The 17530-nt window shown below is 49.6% G+C and overlaps 1 protein-coding gene across 1 annotated transcript in view; it reads left to right on the top strand.

Moving 5' to 3' along the window:
* The window catches only part of Paqr5 (progestin and adipoQ receptor family member 5), a 70416-nt gene that overhangs the window by 46147 nt on the left and 6739 nt on the right, over positions 1–17530 (top strand). Inside the window, exons 3-7 of the mRNA XM_021207800.2 lie at positions 5002–5129; positions 8702–8907; positions 12607–12733; positions 13146–13158; positions 16333–16388. Of these exons, the coding sequence (XP_021063459.1) occupies positions 5002–5129; positions 8702–8907; positions 12607–12733; positions 13146–13158; positions 16333–16388 (530 nt within the window). The remainder of the gene's footprint in view (positions 1–5001; positions 5130–8701; positions 8908–12606; positions 12734–13145; positions 13159–16332; positions 16389–17530) is intronic.

Below are 17530 nucleotides of genomic sequence, written 5' to 3'. Positions count from 1 at the left end.
TCCTCTTCCTCCTCCTCCTCTTCCTCCTCCTCCTCTTCCTCCTCCTCTTCCTCCCTTTCTTCCTCCCTTTCTTCCTCCTCCTCCTCCTCCCTTTCTTCCTCCCTTTCTTCCTCCTCCTCCTCCTCCTCCTCCTTTTAGCCATGTAGCCCAGGCTGGCCTGGAATGCCATATGTAGCCAAGAATGGCTTTTAAACTCCCAACCCCCATGCTGCCACCTCAAGTGCTGGGATTATTGGAACACACGGCTCTGCCTTGCTTATGGCAGAGTGAGGAGCAAACCCAGTGCCTTGTGCTTGCTAAGCAAGCTCTCCACCAACTGAGCCACATCCCCAGCCCTGGGACGAGATTCTCAAATGTGATTGACAGGAACAACATCCCTGCTCTTCCCTTTGGGCCTCTGTCTGTCTGTGTCTGTGCTGGCCAGAGTGCCAGGACCCACAGAGAGGAGCATGCTTGCTGGTTGCATGTCCAGTCACCTGGGCAGTTTGTGATTGACCTTTTCTGGGCAGCCAGAAGGCCTAATCCTCAATTTCAACTGCCGCTCTCCTAGATAAGGGCAGCCACTCTGGCCTGTTTTCAGCAAGAGCCTTGTTAGGTTGGTTCAGCCAGGCTGTCATCGGGGATCTCAGGGATTCTCTGACTGCTAGCCCTCAGCCTGCTCCTTGGTTCTAGACTCCCACTTGTCTATGCCACAGTGGTCCTGAATAAAGTCTTCCCTGCTGTGTGTTACCCAGCAATTCACACAAAGGAGCAAACTATGTTTATAAACACTTCTTCCTGCAGTCTCTGCATTTTAGTAAGCAGCCAAGTCATTTGAAAACTTTTTAAGCATTTATTTACATTATGTACATAAGCATTTTGGTTTGGTTGCACACACACACACACACACACACACACACACACACACACACACACACACATATATATATATATATATATTCACATGCATGCAGTACCCAAAGAGCCCAGAAGAGGGTGCTAGATCACTGAGAACTGAAGTTAATGTTTTGAGTTGGCATGTGGATACTAAGAATTGAACCTAGGTCCTCTGCAAGAGCAACAAGTGCTCTTAATAATGAGACATCTTCCGAGTACCCCACCCCAACCCAGACCGGATTTTTTTAATGGGAAAGGGAAAAACAAAAGCTTGAAACATAAGTAGTCTGCTGGATCAATGAGAAGCCCTTGGATCCACATTTTCTGAGCCACGTCTTCTGAATGCTCCCAAACTAGAGCCATCCTATTGCACATGCATCAGAGGCGAAGGCCCGTTTGCTTCCTTCTCCATAGGCCTGATGAAAACTGCAGGTCAAGATTCCTGTGCCTGTTGTAGGAGAATGGCCACCGTAAGCCAGACACTTCAGCGGAATAGAGAATCAAAACTGAAGGGTCTGGGCTTTGGCTTTGGTGGCCGAGTGCTCACCTAGTATGCTAGAAGCCCTGGGTTCTATCTCCAGAACCCTATAAACTGGCTGTGTATCAAAACACTCTGGAGGTGAATCAGGAAGAACAGAAGTTCATGGTTATTCTGTGAATCTAGTTCAAGGCCAGCCTGGGCTACCCGAGATCCTTTCCCAAAAAGATAACATTCAAGATAACGTGTCTTAAAAAAAAAAAAAAAAGGAGCAAATCACTTTCATTAACTAATGCCCAAACCTAACAGAAATGATATTTCTTTTTTTTAAAAAAAAAATTATAGCTGGGCAGGGGTGGTGCACACCTTTAATCCCAGCACTTGGGAGGCAGAGGCAGGCAGATCTCTGAGTTTGAGACCAGCCTGGTCTACACAGAGTTTCCCAGGACAGCCAGGGCTACACAAAGAAACTCTGACTTAGAAAAACCAACCAACCAACCAAACAAACAAACACAACTTACTGATTTCTTATGAGTTTGCAACATGTTGTAATTATTTTTTGACAATGTCGTACATGTATATAATATATCTTGATCCCATCACCTACAACTTGCCCCTCTCACTGGCCCCTAGTCACATTGTGTGCCTGGTGCCCAAGGAAGCCAAGAGGCAATGCCAAATCCCCTGGAACTAGAGTTACAAGTGGTTATGAGCCCAGGAAAATGAACCCAGGACTTCCCCCCAGCACAGCCCCAATTGTATTTCTTTGTGAGACCATAAATCAGCATCTCTGTCCCCATTCCCACTGCCTAACCAGTTTACCCAGAATTGAATTTATCAGTTTCCTAAAATTTGTAGCTAAAATCAGAAAGCAACATATCTGCTGCCCTGAGTAGTTTTAACCATCAATTTGGCACAGCCTACAGTCACCTGAGAGGTGAGACGTGAATCACAACCGAGGAAGGTCAGATTTGTGGACATGTCTATGGAGGATCCTCTTGACTGCTAACTGATGTAGGAGGACCCTGCCCACTGTGGGCAGCACCATTCCCTGGGCAAGTGACCCTGGACTATGTAAGAAAGCTAGCTGAGCCTGGGCCTGGGAGCAAGCTAGCTAGCAGTGTTCTTCACGGTCGCTACTGTATTTACTGGCCGTGAAATGAGTTTCTTGATTGGAGGTGATGATGTGTGGAATAGCTCAGGCCTGCCCTGAGCTTCCATGTTGACTTCCCTCAGTGATGGACTGGGATCTGGGATCGTGAAGAACAAATCCTTCTTTTGCTGAGTTGCTTGTGGTCAGGGTATTTTATCACAGCAGCAAAAAGGAAGCTGTAACACCTACCATGCCGGTCACCACTGTCCCATCTCATAGGTCCCATGGCATGCCACAGGGGGCATCAGTGTGCTTTTTTTTTTTTTTTTTTTTTTTGAGATGAAGTTTTGTTCTGCATGCAAGAACTTAAACTTGTAGAGATCCTCCAGCCTCATTCTCCTAAGAGCTAAGATTTGGAACATGCCTTTTGGCTTTCTTTCTTGTACAGTTCTGTGGGAATTCTTGACCAGAACAGCGAGAGGTGGAGGCAGCTGTATTCTGTACAGGGCTTTGCTGTGGGTGGAACCCAAGGCTTCATGCGTGCTAAGCCAATGGGGCTCCTGCACCTTCCCCTCCTCCCACAAGAAAGCAAGGTGGAAGCTTGAGAAACTGTTGTGACTTGACTTCCATCATGGAGACTAAATACAGAGTGCCACTGTAATAATTTCTGTTAGCCCACTGCTGTATAATTAGTTCGTGTGTGTGTGTGTGTGTGTGTGTGTGTGTGTGTGTGTGTTTCTATCCATATGTGTGGAAGTCAGAGAACAACTTGCAGGAGTCATTTCTCTCCTTCTACCATGTGGGCTTGGGAATTGAAGTTAGGTCATCAGGCGTGGATGTAAGCACCTTTATCCACGAATCCATCTCACTAGCTATAATTTACCTTCCAAAGGTCATGGCGGTGTGAACCATTGAAATCAAATGGTTCTAGCCAAGCACAACAGCTTGCACATGTCATCTCAGCATTTTGCAGGCTGAAGCAGGAATACTGCCAAGGGATTGAGGTCAGCCTGGGCTACAGAGCGAGTGTTTGTCACAAAACAGGCAAGATCAGTGGTTTTAAACCAGAATTAGATGCTGCCTCCAGGAGACCATCCCAATATCTGGAGACAGTTTGGGTTGTCACATCTTGGCGTGGAGAAGGGTTTTTAGTTAGACTGTGCACTTCCAGCAGGTCACGGGCACACAATAGGCCAGTCTTGCAGAGCAAAGAGCCATCTGGCCCCAGATGCCAGAAGTGTGAAGGAACCTTGAGCTAAGCAACAGGAAGAGGAAGATCCATTTCCTGTCATCCAACCAGCTTCCTCTTCTGTGTTTCCTCCCCCACCTCTGTCCCACTGTGGGTATATATATATATATATATATATATATATATATATATATATATATATGTAGCACTAGGACATAGCAGGGACACATTCCACTTTCCTTCACATTCTGGGGTGGACGGGGGTGGGGGTCACTTACCAGAGTGTTTTGTCAGTCATTGTGTATATGAGTGCATGTGCCAGAAGTTGGCACCGCATATCTTCCCCATTGCTTCACCATCTTATTATCTATTAGATTTTTTTTTGAGGTAGGGTCTCACTATGGAGCCTTGGCTGGCTTGGAACTTGTTACATAGACCTAGCCTGGAGCGGACAGAAGTCTGCCTGATTCTACCTCCTGAGTACTGGGATTAAAAGGGTGTGCCACCACACCCAGCAGTCGCTGCATTCTGTGAGGCAGGGTCCCTTACTAAACCCAGGACTCACCAGTTGGGTAGAACGGTTGGCCAGTAAATGTCTCTACCTCTACAGCACTGGAGTTACAGGCGCTCACTGCTTTCTGTGTTTGGTACTTTACACGTGTGCTTGACGTCTGACCTCATGATTGCACCGCAGGCATCTCACCCACTGAGCCTTGTCCTAGCACTTCTGTTACCATTTTAAATGGATATACTTCAGATAAGTCAAAACCTGCCGGTCCTACCTGACCAGTCTACATTTCCTCCTGGAGGTGCTGAGGGAAGAGAGAGCAGTGCTTACAGGAGGCCTCTCTGGGGACCATGGCTCTATGATGCTGCCGTGGCCAGCCTCCTCCTCCCACAGTCCAGTCTTTGGCATCACAGGCCTCATCATCAAAAGGCCTTTATGAAGCGCCTTGTGGATACATCATCTCCCTGGGAGGATCTTCTGCAGGGATCGCCCTACCAGCCTCTGACATCCAGGGCAGGCTGGCTCGGGCAGACAGCATACATGCGAGCCAGCCACGAAGGCATCTAAAGACCAGGCCATAGGCCTCAGGCAGAGTACAAACACGGGCTCTTAGACAACATTCATGCCCAGGGTAAGCACAGCTGGGAATACAAAGCCAGACCTCTTCCCAAAGCCGGCCTGGCCTTGGAGCTCAGCTGGCTTGGGGCTGCTTGGAGGACAGGGGATCTTAGAAGCTCCTGGGAGGAGAGTGGACAAAGGCAGGAAGGGAGAGGACCAGGTCAAGGAACTATCCCACCACCCAGGACACCCCTCCTGTTGTCTCACCTCCTTCCCGCTTCCCTGTCTTCCCTCCGCAGGTGTTCCATGAGCAGGGCATCCTCTTTGGTTACCGACACCCACAGAGTTCCGCCACCGCCTGCATCCTCAGCCTCTTCCAGATGACCAATGAGACACTCAACATCTGGACGCACTTGCTACCATTCTGGTACCTTCTGGCCCCCGGACAGCCCATCCCCTACTGGATCCCTGGGGATTGACTTTTAAAACTTAGCTGGTGGCAGGGAAACTTTAGAGCTAGGGCCAGGGGTCCCCTTGTGATGATAGGTATGCGTATGACAGAGGGAGAAGAAGCTGGGGCTGTCACAGACGAGGCGTCAGGCTGTGGGTTGCCATGGGAGTCTAACACTTCTAGTGACCAAGTAGCATTTATCTTCATCTCCTTCAGTCTTACAGGCTTTGCAGGTCTTCAAGAAGTCTTTATTAAAGTGTCACTGACTTGAGCAAGTCACTTAATCTCTCTGAGCCTGGCATTTTCTGCCTACGGAACAGGCATGATCCACTTTCCATTTCTTGCGGCTGCTGAGACTTGAGAGAAAACCCTGATAAAGCAAAGACACTGGAGCTGGAGATGTAGCTCAGTTTGTAGAGTGTGTGCAAGAAGCCATGGGTTCATTCCCTAGCCCTGCATAAACCAGGCATGGAAGCCCTGTGCTGCAATCTCAGTACTCTGGAGGTAGAGGCTGGAGGACCAGAAGTTCAGGGTCATCTTCAACTACACAGTGAGTTTGAGACTAGCCTGGGCTACGTGAGGCTTTCTCTAAAAACAACAAAAGACACAGGCATGGTTGTGGGTGCTTACATTTGTCTAGGAGAGCAACGATATGCCATTGGTCACATTTAATGGAGCCAGCGAGGAGCCAAGCTCTGGGAAGTGAGGGTGACAGGTCAGGGTTCCAGGAAGGCCAGGGGGCTCTTGCTGGGAAAGGTGAAGACCCACTTTACACACCTTGCGCTTTTCTTGGTAATGGAGAGGTAGACAGGTCACATCCCTGCATCATGGTGCAACTCTCCCTGAGCATCTATGGGGACCAGATCCAGGGTCCCCTAAAGAGACCGGAGCCTGGAGGTTCACCCTTTGTCAAGTGGCACAGTATTTACATGTCTCTCCACATACCTTCTTATGTTTTTTAAATCATCCCTAGATTCCTTAAAATACTGAGGCAAAGTAAATGCTGAGTTAAAGGTTGTTACATTGTTCCCACAATAAGGATAAGAAAATGTCCATATGTGTTCAGGGCAGATGTGGCTTCTCCCAAATGCTGGGATATTTTGGTTGAATCTGAGGAAACAGAGCTTGGACATCTGGAGAGCTGGGTACCTCGAACGTCTGTCAGGCCCGGGAGGACCTCGGACAGCAGGAGGTCTCTGTCCGACTCAGACCTCTCTGGGCTGACGTAGGCTGACGTAGGCTGACGTGGGCTGACGTAGGCTGACGTAGGCTGACGTAGGCGCAGCCGGTGGCCCAGGCTGATCAGATCCTTGGAGTCATGTTGAGAAGCTGAGATAGGTAGTGAGTCCTTGAGTGTGGCAAGTGGACCTGAGTCCCAGGAAGTCCCCGTGCTTCTGCATGGGACAGCCATTCCAACTAGATGTCAGAAGTCAGAGTGGGGACCCAGCAACAAACAGGAGGGAGAGAGAAAGCAATCTTTGGGTGAAGTGGGTGATCCATAGAGAATCTTGACTGCCCTGGGACCTACAATCTGGGCAGTGGTAACAAGGTGCTCAAGAAAACCATTAGCCACGTAGAAGAGGCTGGCAAGGCTGGCCAGGGAGTAAAGGCAATTGGCTGGCAAACCTGGCAGTCGGAGTTTGATCCCCAGAACCTATGTAAAGGGAGAAGGAAACAACTGATTCCACAAAGTTGTTTTCTGGCCTCCGCATATGTGATATAGCATACATATGTGCGCGCGCACACACACACACAACCGCTGCCACACCACACTCCATACACATAAGAATAAATACCAAGCCGGGCATGGTGGCGCACACCTTTAATCCCAGCACTTGGGAGTCAGAGGCAGGCGGATTTCTGAGTTCGAGGCCAGCCTGGTCTACGGAGTGAGTTCCAGTACAGCCAGGGCTATACAGAGAAACCCTGTCTCGAAAAACAAACAAACAAACAAACAAACAAACAAAAAAACAAAAAAAAAGAAGAAAGAAAAGAATAAGTACCAAAGAAAATTTTTATTTTTTTATTTTTAACTTTTTAAAGATTTATTTATTTTTATGAGTACAATGTAGCTATCAGAAGAAGGCATCAAATCCCATTACAGATGGTTATGAGCCACCATGTGGTTGCTGGGAATTGAACTCAGGACCTCTGGAAGAGCAATCAGTTCTCTTAACCACTGAGACATCGCTCTAGTCCCCCACTCCAAAATTTTAAAGACTTTATGCTGAGTGTGGTGGTATATGCATGTAATCCTAGAATTTGGAAAGTTGAGGTAGAAAGATCATGACTTTGAGGTCCAGCCTGGGCTATACACTGGGGCCCTGTTTCAAAGCAGTATCAACAACAACCTGTACAAGTGGACAAACTGAAGACGGCAGAAGGGAACAGAGCTAGGCTGTCTTTCTGGCCCCTGGTTCTCCTCTCTGGAGCTGCTGGGGCCCCTGTGTGCCCCCCAAAGCTTTCTCAGAAAACCTTGTCAGTGGCCTCTGTGCCCCGGTCCCACGTTTCTCCTGTGATCTTCCTGTTGCTCATCTCCTTCAGATGTCACGTTGTCTGCGCCTGAGGATTCTGAACAGTGTTCCAGCTGGAGGATGGGCCATAGGAGGATCTCTTGTTGGCTTGGTTTAGTTTTTTGAGACAGGGTCTCATGTAGCCCAGGCTGGCACTGAACTCTATATAGCTAAGGATGGTCTTCCTTAACCTCCGGTTGTGTCTGTCTACATTTCGGCTGCTTTGAATTTTGTACCACTGCGTACTGCCTGCCATTGCTTTGTGTGTCTGGAGGTCCATGCTCAGCTGAGCCATCTGCACTGTTCTCAGCTCCCAACGCCCAGTCAGGCTCTCAGATGGCCCACTCCCAGAGCACTGGGGACAGCCTAGGGAAATCTGCCTCTGGGACACCCCAAGTAAGCAGGACGAGGAATGATCTGTTGTTGATAAGAGGAAAATCTGGGTGGAACAGCAAATAGCTTATGCTAGACAATAGGAAAAGATCACACTTGTAGCCAGAAATGCTCTGTGACCCTTCTTCAGTTACTGGATAAAGAAATTTGCGGAATCCCCTTCCTCGCTAGACATTGTGGAAAAAGGGACCTTGCTCTGTGGTAGTGGTTTGTGGAAGGAAGGGGTTGCGTATGGCTAGAAGCCATGCAAATATGATTTAGAAGAGCCTTTCCAATACTTAGAGCTACCACGAGAGGGGATAAGACCCTTATTCTTAGAGGTATGTAAGCTGAGACCGGAGAGCGCAGGGAAAGAAGCTGTTGTGGGGACTCTACCCCCAAGGACTGTCTTCTTACCCTACTCGTCTGTCCCCAATTTGCTGCTTCAAGTCACAAAGGCACACCCTCACCACAGCCTCTCTAGTATATGTTATTGTAATTTAAGTGAAGATTCGTGGGATGGGCCATCTCCTAGTGGGGCAGAAGGCAGAAACAATTATGAGGGACTGAGTGGACGGGACAGAAGGCAAACTACAATCACGAGGGGACTAAGTGGGCGCATGCTCTGTTTTAGGGACTGAGTGGGCGCATGTTCTGTTCTAGGTTCTTTGTGTGGAGGTTCATGACTGCACTCTATGTGACAGACATCCAGAATGACAGCTACTCGTGGCCGATGCTTGTGTACATGTGTACCAGCTGCGTGTACCCCCTCGCCTCCAGCTGCGCACACACATTCAGCTCTATGTCCAAGAACGCCCGGCATATCTGCTATTTTCTGGACTATGGTGCCGTCAATCTCTTCAGCCTGGGTACGTGAGGCACTGTCCTTCTGTCCCCCCCCCCCGCCCCCTGAGACTACCACCTACCTGTCTCCCATGAGATTTGATGAGTTTTTGGGAGAGTCCTAAGGATGTAGAAACTCTGCCGCAGTTTCTATAAAAAGCTTGTTCATCCTGTGCTCTCTGTAGTACCCTGATCGGTAGCCTTTGCCGATGATCCCTGTGGTGTAATTGCTCCTTCGCCTCCCTTCCTGTTCCCTGCTGACCAGGTCTAAGGAGAAGCCTGGGGGCACCCTCACTACATAGGAAGTCCATCACACCGGTCTACATGCTAAGGACTTAGGACTTCAGTTACTGTGATCTGACGTTAACGTCACTGATGGCCAGGATTAACCACAGGTTTAGAAGGACTTTGAAATGTTCCTGGTTTGGCTCTCACGGGCCACCGTGGGCTGACCCCAGCATATCAAGGCTGGCATCTGGTATACTTGGTAGAGAAAACATCAGGTCACAAACATTGGCCCAGAGGCTTAGGGGCCCCACAGACTCACCCGCCTGCCCGCCCGCCGGCCTGCCCGCCCGCGGTGCTGCAGGAGGGGATGAACTGCTGGTGCACTGGCTGGTCCTGCTCCCATCCTTGTTGACTCTTTTTTCCCTGACTAAGAAGCCCCTCCTCCTGCTTTTCTCCTCCACAGGGTCATTCATCTGTCCCCTGGATGCTGGTGCTGGCCTCTTCCTCCCTCCTGGCCCCACTCTAGCTGTGAGAGCCAGCCATTGTATCTTCTCCTGCAAGAATCTGTCCAGGAGGAGACTACCCTCATCTTTTTCCCTCTTCTCTTTCCCAAGTATCTACATGCATGTGTCTCACACACACACACACACACACACACACACACACACACACACACACACTGCTCAATGCTCCACTGTCCAGTTCTCTCCAATCATTAAAACAGAAATGGTTGCCATGGCCCCAGCCCCATCATGTCCTCTTTCCTTCCACCCCTGTTCTCATCATCCGGTTCCAGTTCTTTCCTCTACCCCATAGCTGGGCTCACTCGGAGTTGTTAGTAACAAAGAATTAACGTGGGGCTTTTTCTCTAACATACCCAGGAGCAACCTCCCATCTCTGGACACGGGGCCCCTAAACCATATCTTCAAACACTGGATCTGAAGCTGATCCTGAGGCCGGGGCTGACTGAGTCTTCTCACCCCTGTCCCCACTTGGCCTAGCCCTGCCTCTCCTCTCAGGTCCCTGGCTAGGGGTGCCACGTCCTGCTTGCTCAAGTCAGAACTCTAATAAGCTTCGGTTCCTCCTCCCCACCTCTACTTCCCATGCTGTCTAATCAGTGATGAGACTCAGGCTGTCCCATGAACCTTCACTGTCGGCTGAGCTCAGACTTGGAGCTTCTCAGAGGCTCTGCCCTGCAGATCCACCATGTTGCCTGCGAGGTTCCTGACTCATTTCCTGCCTTCCTGCTGAGTACCACTGGAAGGCTTTCAAACTTCATATTACCTGAGATGAGGTCTAAACCCTCAACCCAGTGGCTTCCTGACGGATCGCGATCTCTCTCTCTCTCTCTCTCTCTCTCTCTCTCTCTCTCTCTCCTCCCCTCCTCCCCTTCTACTTTCCTTTCGTTTTGATACAGGGCCTTGAACTGGCTGATGTAGCCAAGAACCATCTTGTCTTCTGACCATCCTGTCTCCATCTTCTGAGTGCTGGGAAAACAGGCGTGTGCCACTAGGTTGCTTTCTGCAGTGCTGGGAACGGGACTCAGGGCTGTGTGCGTGCCAGGCATGCTCACTCTCTACCAACTGAGCTGCTTCCTGGGTTCTAGTAAAAGTGAGCATTTGGAGGAGTCCTTCTAGGTCAGCTGTGTGCTGAGCAACACAGACACGCCTTTTTAAAAAGAGACGTATTTTTCTTTTTATTTGGCTGTCTGTGCGCCACACGTGTGGGTGCCTGTGGAAGCCAATCCTCTGGAACTGGAGTTGCAGGTGGTTGTGAGCTCACTGATGTGGATACCGGGAACAGAACTCGATCTCTTTGGCCCCTCTAATATACATTTAACATGGCACTCAGAAGATCCAGATTCTGCCTGCCACCTGAATCAAAATCAATCTTAGAAGAATGCCTTAACTTCCCCAAGGCTTGTTCTCTATAGCAGAATGTAGGAGGTGAGCAAACGTAAGTGCTTTAGACTCTGAATCCATCTCTCAGGGTAGCAATTGCTGTGACTGGCAGTGGTCACCTTCACCTGACCCATCTCCAGCACCCATCCCCCACAGGACCCCTAGAGGCTCAGGTCAGCTTTGCTTCCTGCTGTGTTCTCAGGAGGGTCTGAGGCCCCTTTACTCTTGCATTGGACGTGGCACTTGGTGCACATCTTAGCTCCGGATCAGCATCAGTGGTCCAGACAGCTCCCTGAGCACTGGGTCTGCAGACGGGTTCCCTGGTCCCCTGGGGCAGAGCTCCTTGGGCGAGCTCTCATGGGAGCTCTGCACCTTGCTGGGAGGGTGATGATCAAACCTCTCTGCCCACATTTGTGTTTGTTTACATGTGTGTGGAGGTGAGGGGACCTTGGGTGGCCTTTAGATGCCTTGCACTTTTGTTTGAGATCAGCCACTGGAAAGTCTTAGACGAGGATGTCTGGCTAGAGAGCCTAGGGGTTTTTCTAACCACCTGTGTCTGCCTCTCCGGCACTGGGGTACAAGTGAATACCACCAAGCTGTGGTCCCTTGTCCCTGTGTTTGGCTTCACTAGAAGATCCTCCTGTTGAATGGGAGAAAAGCCAGAAGTTGAATCTGGCCTGTCTCTGTGTGTAGCTGTGAATCCAAGGCTCTTGGTGTATTATTAGGACAGGGGTTCCAACCCCGTGGGAGGCAGAAAGCCCCTTTCATAGGGGTCACTTCAGACAATTGGAAAACACAAATATTTACATTATGAATCATGACAGTAGCAAAATTACAGTTATGAAATAACAATGGAAATAATTTTATGGTTGGGGGAGTCAGCATGGCGTGAGGAGTTAAAGGGTCACAGCATTAGCAGGGTTGAGAACCACTGTATTAGAATAACAGATGAAATGGGGCCAGATCTGGCCTCTCCCACAGGTAAGGGTGCTGCAGGTTCCAGCCACACCAATATGGGCAGTAATAGTTCTGTCCCTCTGATCAAAAGCTCTCACCTTTAGCCTCTCTAGAAAGTCTAGATATAGCTGCCTCATTCACACTCCAAACCAAACACGGTCACAGTTCACTCCCAGCTCACTCATCTTTGTCCCTGGGGGCCCTCCCTTCCTGTGATGCTGAGCTTCACAGGGGAGCAACCTGTCCACGGGCAGATGAATTTGGAATCATTAGTGGCAGCTTGTGGTCAGAAGCAGGAATTCATCTCCAAACTACCTGGGTTTGAAGCTTATTTCTGTTTTTTCTCTGCTGTGTGACTCTAGATGAGTTACTACATATCCCTGTGCCTCCAGATGCTCATTTATAAAGTAAGTGCACGCGCGCGCACGCGCGCGCACACACACACCCCTACATCTCTGAAGGAACATAGCCTTATGGAATCTAGGTAGACAGAGAGGCAAGGGGAGGGTGTTCTGGGAAGACACAGAGGCAGGCTAGTTCATAGGTCTATGCAGAAGATAAAGGCTAAGGTAGTCTTTCCCAGGGCTCCTCACAGAGCTGTGGCCTGGCTGCAGCTCAAGGCTAGTGTTTCTTCCGCAGGCTCGGCCATCGCCTACTCTGCATACACATTCCCTGATGCGCTGGTCTGCAGTACCTTCCATGAGTGCTACGTAGCCCTGGCCGTGCTGAACACCATTCTCAGCACTGGCCTATCCTGCTACTCCAGGTACTGGGTTCTGATCTCGGTGGGGCTGGAGTGTGGGCAGGTCCATGGGAGGACCTAGCAGGCATGGGATGGGCGGTTGGGGCCAGCTGAAGAGCCCGACAGAAAAGGCTCCAGGTAGAGTCCCTGTCATTCGATGTGTCAGGTGCTGTACTCATTGCTAGGACAAAGCACCTGACGAAAGTGACTTAAAGGAGACACCTTTTCTCTGGCTCACGGTTGGTGGGCCCAGTCCGGCAAGGCCGACAAGGGACAGCAGCTGGGGCTTGAGACAGATAGATGGTTCCACCAGCTATCTTTATGTTCTCCTCTCATCTTACAACCCCAGTCTACAGTGTGATGTCACCACAGCTGCGGTGGGCCGTTCCACTTCAATTAATTTAATTTAGAAACTTCCTAATAGACCTACCTCAAGATTTGTCTCCATGGTTTAAAAAAAAAAGAAAGAAAGAAAGAAAGAAAGAAAGAAAGAAAGAAAGAAAGAAAGAAGAAAGAAACATTAAAGGGCTGGAGAGATGGCTCAGTGGTTAAGAGCACTGACTGACTGCTCTTCCAAAGGTCCTGAGTTCAAATCCCAGCAACCACATGGTGACTCACAACCATCCATAATGAGGTCTGATGCCCTCTTCTGGTGTGTCTGAAAACAGCTACAACATACTTACATATAATAAATAAATAAATCTTGAAAAAAGAAAAAAGAAAAAAAGATTTGTTTCCATGGTGACTCTAGATTCTGTCTAGCTGACAATATCAGTTATCACACTGGACTCCGTGGGTATCCCTTGGGCAGCCACTCGGCTCTTTGGAAAAGCCCCAAATGTGACCAGATGCTCTGAAATTCTTCATAACTTAGACAAGAGTGACCCTACACCACAACTGTTTTTATAGTCCCTATAGTGTCTAGAGATAGCTTTACTGCTTAGGCAAGTCACTGTGTGTGTTCCTTGAACTTCAGTCCTCTCCCTGTACAGTGGGGTTAACACGACTCCCTTCCGCATAGCCGATTCTTGGTCATATGCAGAGGATGCCTGCACAGGCGCGGACAGGGAGGGTTCCATAACCAGGTTACCCTCCTCTCACAGGGATGGGTGCACTGATGAAGGGCATTCAAACCCGGCCGTGAGTCATGCCAGCTCTCTGTGCACTGATGGGTGAGGAAGGGCATTCAGGCGTGGCCATGAGTCATGCCAGCTCCCTGTCTTTAATCCTGTTATTCCTTTTCCTTTCATGCAAGATTCTGTGGGGCGGCCTGTGAGCCACGTTGTCATGGGAGTATCTGCAGAAGTGACCCGCCTGAAAGTACAGGCTTCCTCGGTTGCTTAGGAAACCTTCCAGGTGACTGTAGCCAGGTGACAGTCCCATCTACATAGTGCTAGGAAGTGGCAGGTCAGGAGAGGTACTGGGGTTGCATGTGTGTCCTCTGTATCCCTAACTGGGATGGTTTTGGTTCTGGTTTGCTCTGAGTGACGCCCAGATTGTGGGGAACCTGACAAACTCTTTCTTTCTTTCTTTCTTTCTTTCTTTCTTTCTTTCTTTCTTTCTTTCTTTCTTTCTTTCTTTCTTTTCTTTTCTTTTCTTTTCTTTTTTCTTTTCTTTTTGTAGGGGGATAGATTTTATGCAGCATTAGATAGGTTTATCCAGGTTGCCCCGTTTGCCAGAATGTTTGAGAAGGACTAGAGGCAGGCATAGTTTGCTCTCCCTGGGAGTCAAAGTGTCTTGCTTCGCGTGTCCCACTGAAATTTCTGTAGCATCATTCCTGGGGAACTGCTGTCTCGTATTCTTGGAAGATGAGGAAAGACTCTCTCATTTTCTTGGAAATCACAGATTTCCCTGAAAGCTGGATGGAGCTCGAATCTCCTATAGAGCCAGGAAATAAAGTCTCTGCTTCTGGATCCCAGGAGGCGTTAAACTGTGCAGTATACAGCGCCTGCGCCATGGTGGAGACCCTGGGACTCCATCCTGGGTGGAGCGAGGCACATCCATGGTCAGAGGCATATTCGCAGCACAGACTTGCAGTGTGCCTGAGTGGCCTTTCCTCTGGCTGCCTGGGCTCCTGGGTAGACCGTGAATCTGGTCTTTGGGACAGTTATTGTCCCTATGTAGTTGGTCCCTAAGCTCCTCATGGCTCTGGTATTCAGAACTGGGGACCAGAGGGAGCAAACGCTGTGCGTAGTAGGGGTAGAGATGGCGCATGGGTGTGAAAGATGCAGCCCCTACGATTTGTGGGTCAAGACTTCTTTCCTAAGAGCGCAGAGTGCAGCCCATTAGGATGTTTGCAGCCTTTTAAATTAAGTTTTTAAAGCTCCTGACTACCTATTAGCACCAGGATACATTGCTTTATTCTAGTCCAGAGTTCCCCCCACACCCCACCCCGACCATGCAGGTCCAAGGGTGGATGTTGTATATTCAGGATGCCTGCAGTATTTGGATGAAGGCATGTGGCACAGACCCAGGAATGTCTTGTGACCCCATGGTTGGGGCTGCCTCTCTTTGACAACCACATCGTTTGTTTCTGCTGATCCTGAGAGCACATCTGGGCTACTGTCCCCATTCACCTAACCAATATTCCTCAAAGGCTGCCTGGGCTCTAGGACCCATGTGAAACGTCTGGCACAGTGGGTGGAGTAAGGTTGTGCCCTCTGAGGGTTCCAAGAACAGGAAAGGCAGGACACACGGACCCATACACCAAAGAGAGGGAACTGCTACTCCTCTGTGGAGCAGAGCAGAGAGCAAGAGAAGCCGGTCATGTCAATGACACACACTTAGACACATAGGACTCTGACCAGGTTGTCGTAGGATCACTCTGAGTTCTCAGTCCTAGGCCTGTAAACCGGTTGTGCTTGGGTGCTTGGGAGGGATCTCCGGCCAGGGCTGCTACCTCCAGGAATCTCTGGCTGTGGTGACATCTGGTGGTTAGATGTGGGATTGCACCTTGGGAGTGGACCCCTCTTCTGTGGTTTGGACTTTTTTTTTTGTCCCCTGTGGACCCAGCTTTGCTGCTGGAGAGGCTGATTCATTTGCCTCCTGGGGAAGTACTTTTCAGGCCCGGTGACAAGTCACAGGAAACCATGCTTTGGGGCACAGCCCTCGACAAGTCAGAGCCAGATTTTCTTTGCGTGTAAGTGGCCAGCCACAAGGAGCACTCTTTTAGGAGTGAACCTGGCCCAGGCACGGCAGCTACATAACCGCCCTGTTGCGGGTTGGACAGCTTCTGCTGGGGTTATGGGCCCCTGGGGGAAGAAAGACAGAGGCAGGGGCACTTGGGCCAGATCCTAGCTGTGTCTGTTCTCAGCTCCTCCTTAGACTCTCCACCCAGAACCTGTCCTCTCTTGCTCTTACATTCTGCTCCAACATAGCTGTGACGAGAGGGGAGGGGTTTGTTTTCAGAGCAACCGTTTAGTAGCTGGGCTGTGTGTGACTCTAAGGGCTGTGGTACCTCTTTGCTTCAAGTCCTTACAACAGCACTATGAGGGAGGGACAGGTCAGACACAGCTTTAGGGGCAACCTGCCAGAGCAGCACAGTCCTGATGTGTCCAGCCTATGCTGGAATCTGGTCTGCGCTGGAATCTGCGCTGTGTCCCTGTGGAGCCACAGTGCCTCAGCCTCGTCCCCAGTGTTGTAGTGTAATTACGAAGGTAATTGGGTTTGGGTTTTGTTTGTTTCATTATTTATTTATTTATATGAGTATACTGTAGCCACTTTCAGACACACCAGAAGAGGGCATCGGGTTCCATGACAGATGGTTGTGAGCCACCATGTGATTGCTGGGAATTGAACTCAGGACCTCTGGAAGAGCAGTCAGTGCTCTTAACCGCTGAGCCATCTCTCCAGCCCTTGTTTTGGTTTTTGGACACAGGGTCTCCTGTAGACCAGACTGACTTCAAATTCACTATATAAAATATATTTAAAATGACCTTGAGGGGGCTGGAGAGATGACACTCATATAAATAAAGTAAATAAATCTCTTTAAAAAATGGCCGTGAACTTCTGATCCACCTGCCTTGACCTCCGAGTGTTGGAGTCACAGGCACGTGTCACCATGTCTGGCTTATGAGCACTGAGGATGGACCCCAAGGCTTCCTGCATGCTAGCCTGGTACTCTACTAACTGAGCTACATCTCCAGCCCCGGATGTTTTGTATGGAGTCTCCCTGCTCAACCCTGACCTCCTGGTAGCCAGCCTGGATGTCTGTACTGCTGAAGGTCTAAAGCTATTGCCTCTCTCTAGGTCCCCAGTGGTGACCAGTCTAGAAAGTTTCTGCCTCTTGCTTCTAAATAGCCAGCACAATGTGTTCCTTTTGGATTCCGTCTTTGCATTGGAGGGTAGTGGGACAGCTCACGGAAGAGGGAAAGACAGGCCCTCTGCATATTCACTTTCCTATGCATGGTATAAATATTTTAGAAACGCCTCTGGATTATCCAGCACCTCCTTGAATCCAGGTTTTTGTGTGGCCATCACCTGGGCGGTTCCAGTTGCTTGGGTTCATCTCTGTTTCTGTAGAATGTGAGACCCAGGTCTGTGGTGTCGACCTTCTAAAACTTCTCTGCTGTTCGGTCCCCTCTGCCCTCATCTTGGTTTGCCTCCCACTATGTTTCATGCTCTTAGAGCAAGTTTCTCCTTCTTCGCTGAGGTCTTGTCATTTCCACCTGTGTAGGAGGGGTGAGAAAGGCTCTTAAGAAGCTGTGGACCATGAGAGACTGTAAAAATGCTTGCCCTCAAGTCGGACGGTAGTGGCGCACACCTTTAATCCCAGCATTTGGGAGGCAGAGGCAGGTGGATTTCTGAGTTCGAGGCCAGCCT

The sequence above is a fragment of the Mus pahari genome, chromosome 10 (genome assembly GCF_900095145.1).
Source record: "Mus pahari chromosome 10, PAHARI_EIJ_v1.1, whole genome shotgun sequence".
In the NCBI taxonomy this organism is placed as follows: domain Eukaryota; kingdom Metazoa; phylum Chordata; class Mammalia; order Rodentia; family Muridae; genus Mus; species Mus pahari.
Note: the sequence above shows the minus strand (reverse complement) of the source record. Positions and strands in the feature narration are given on the sequence as shown.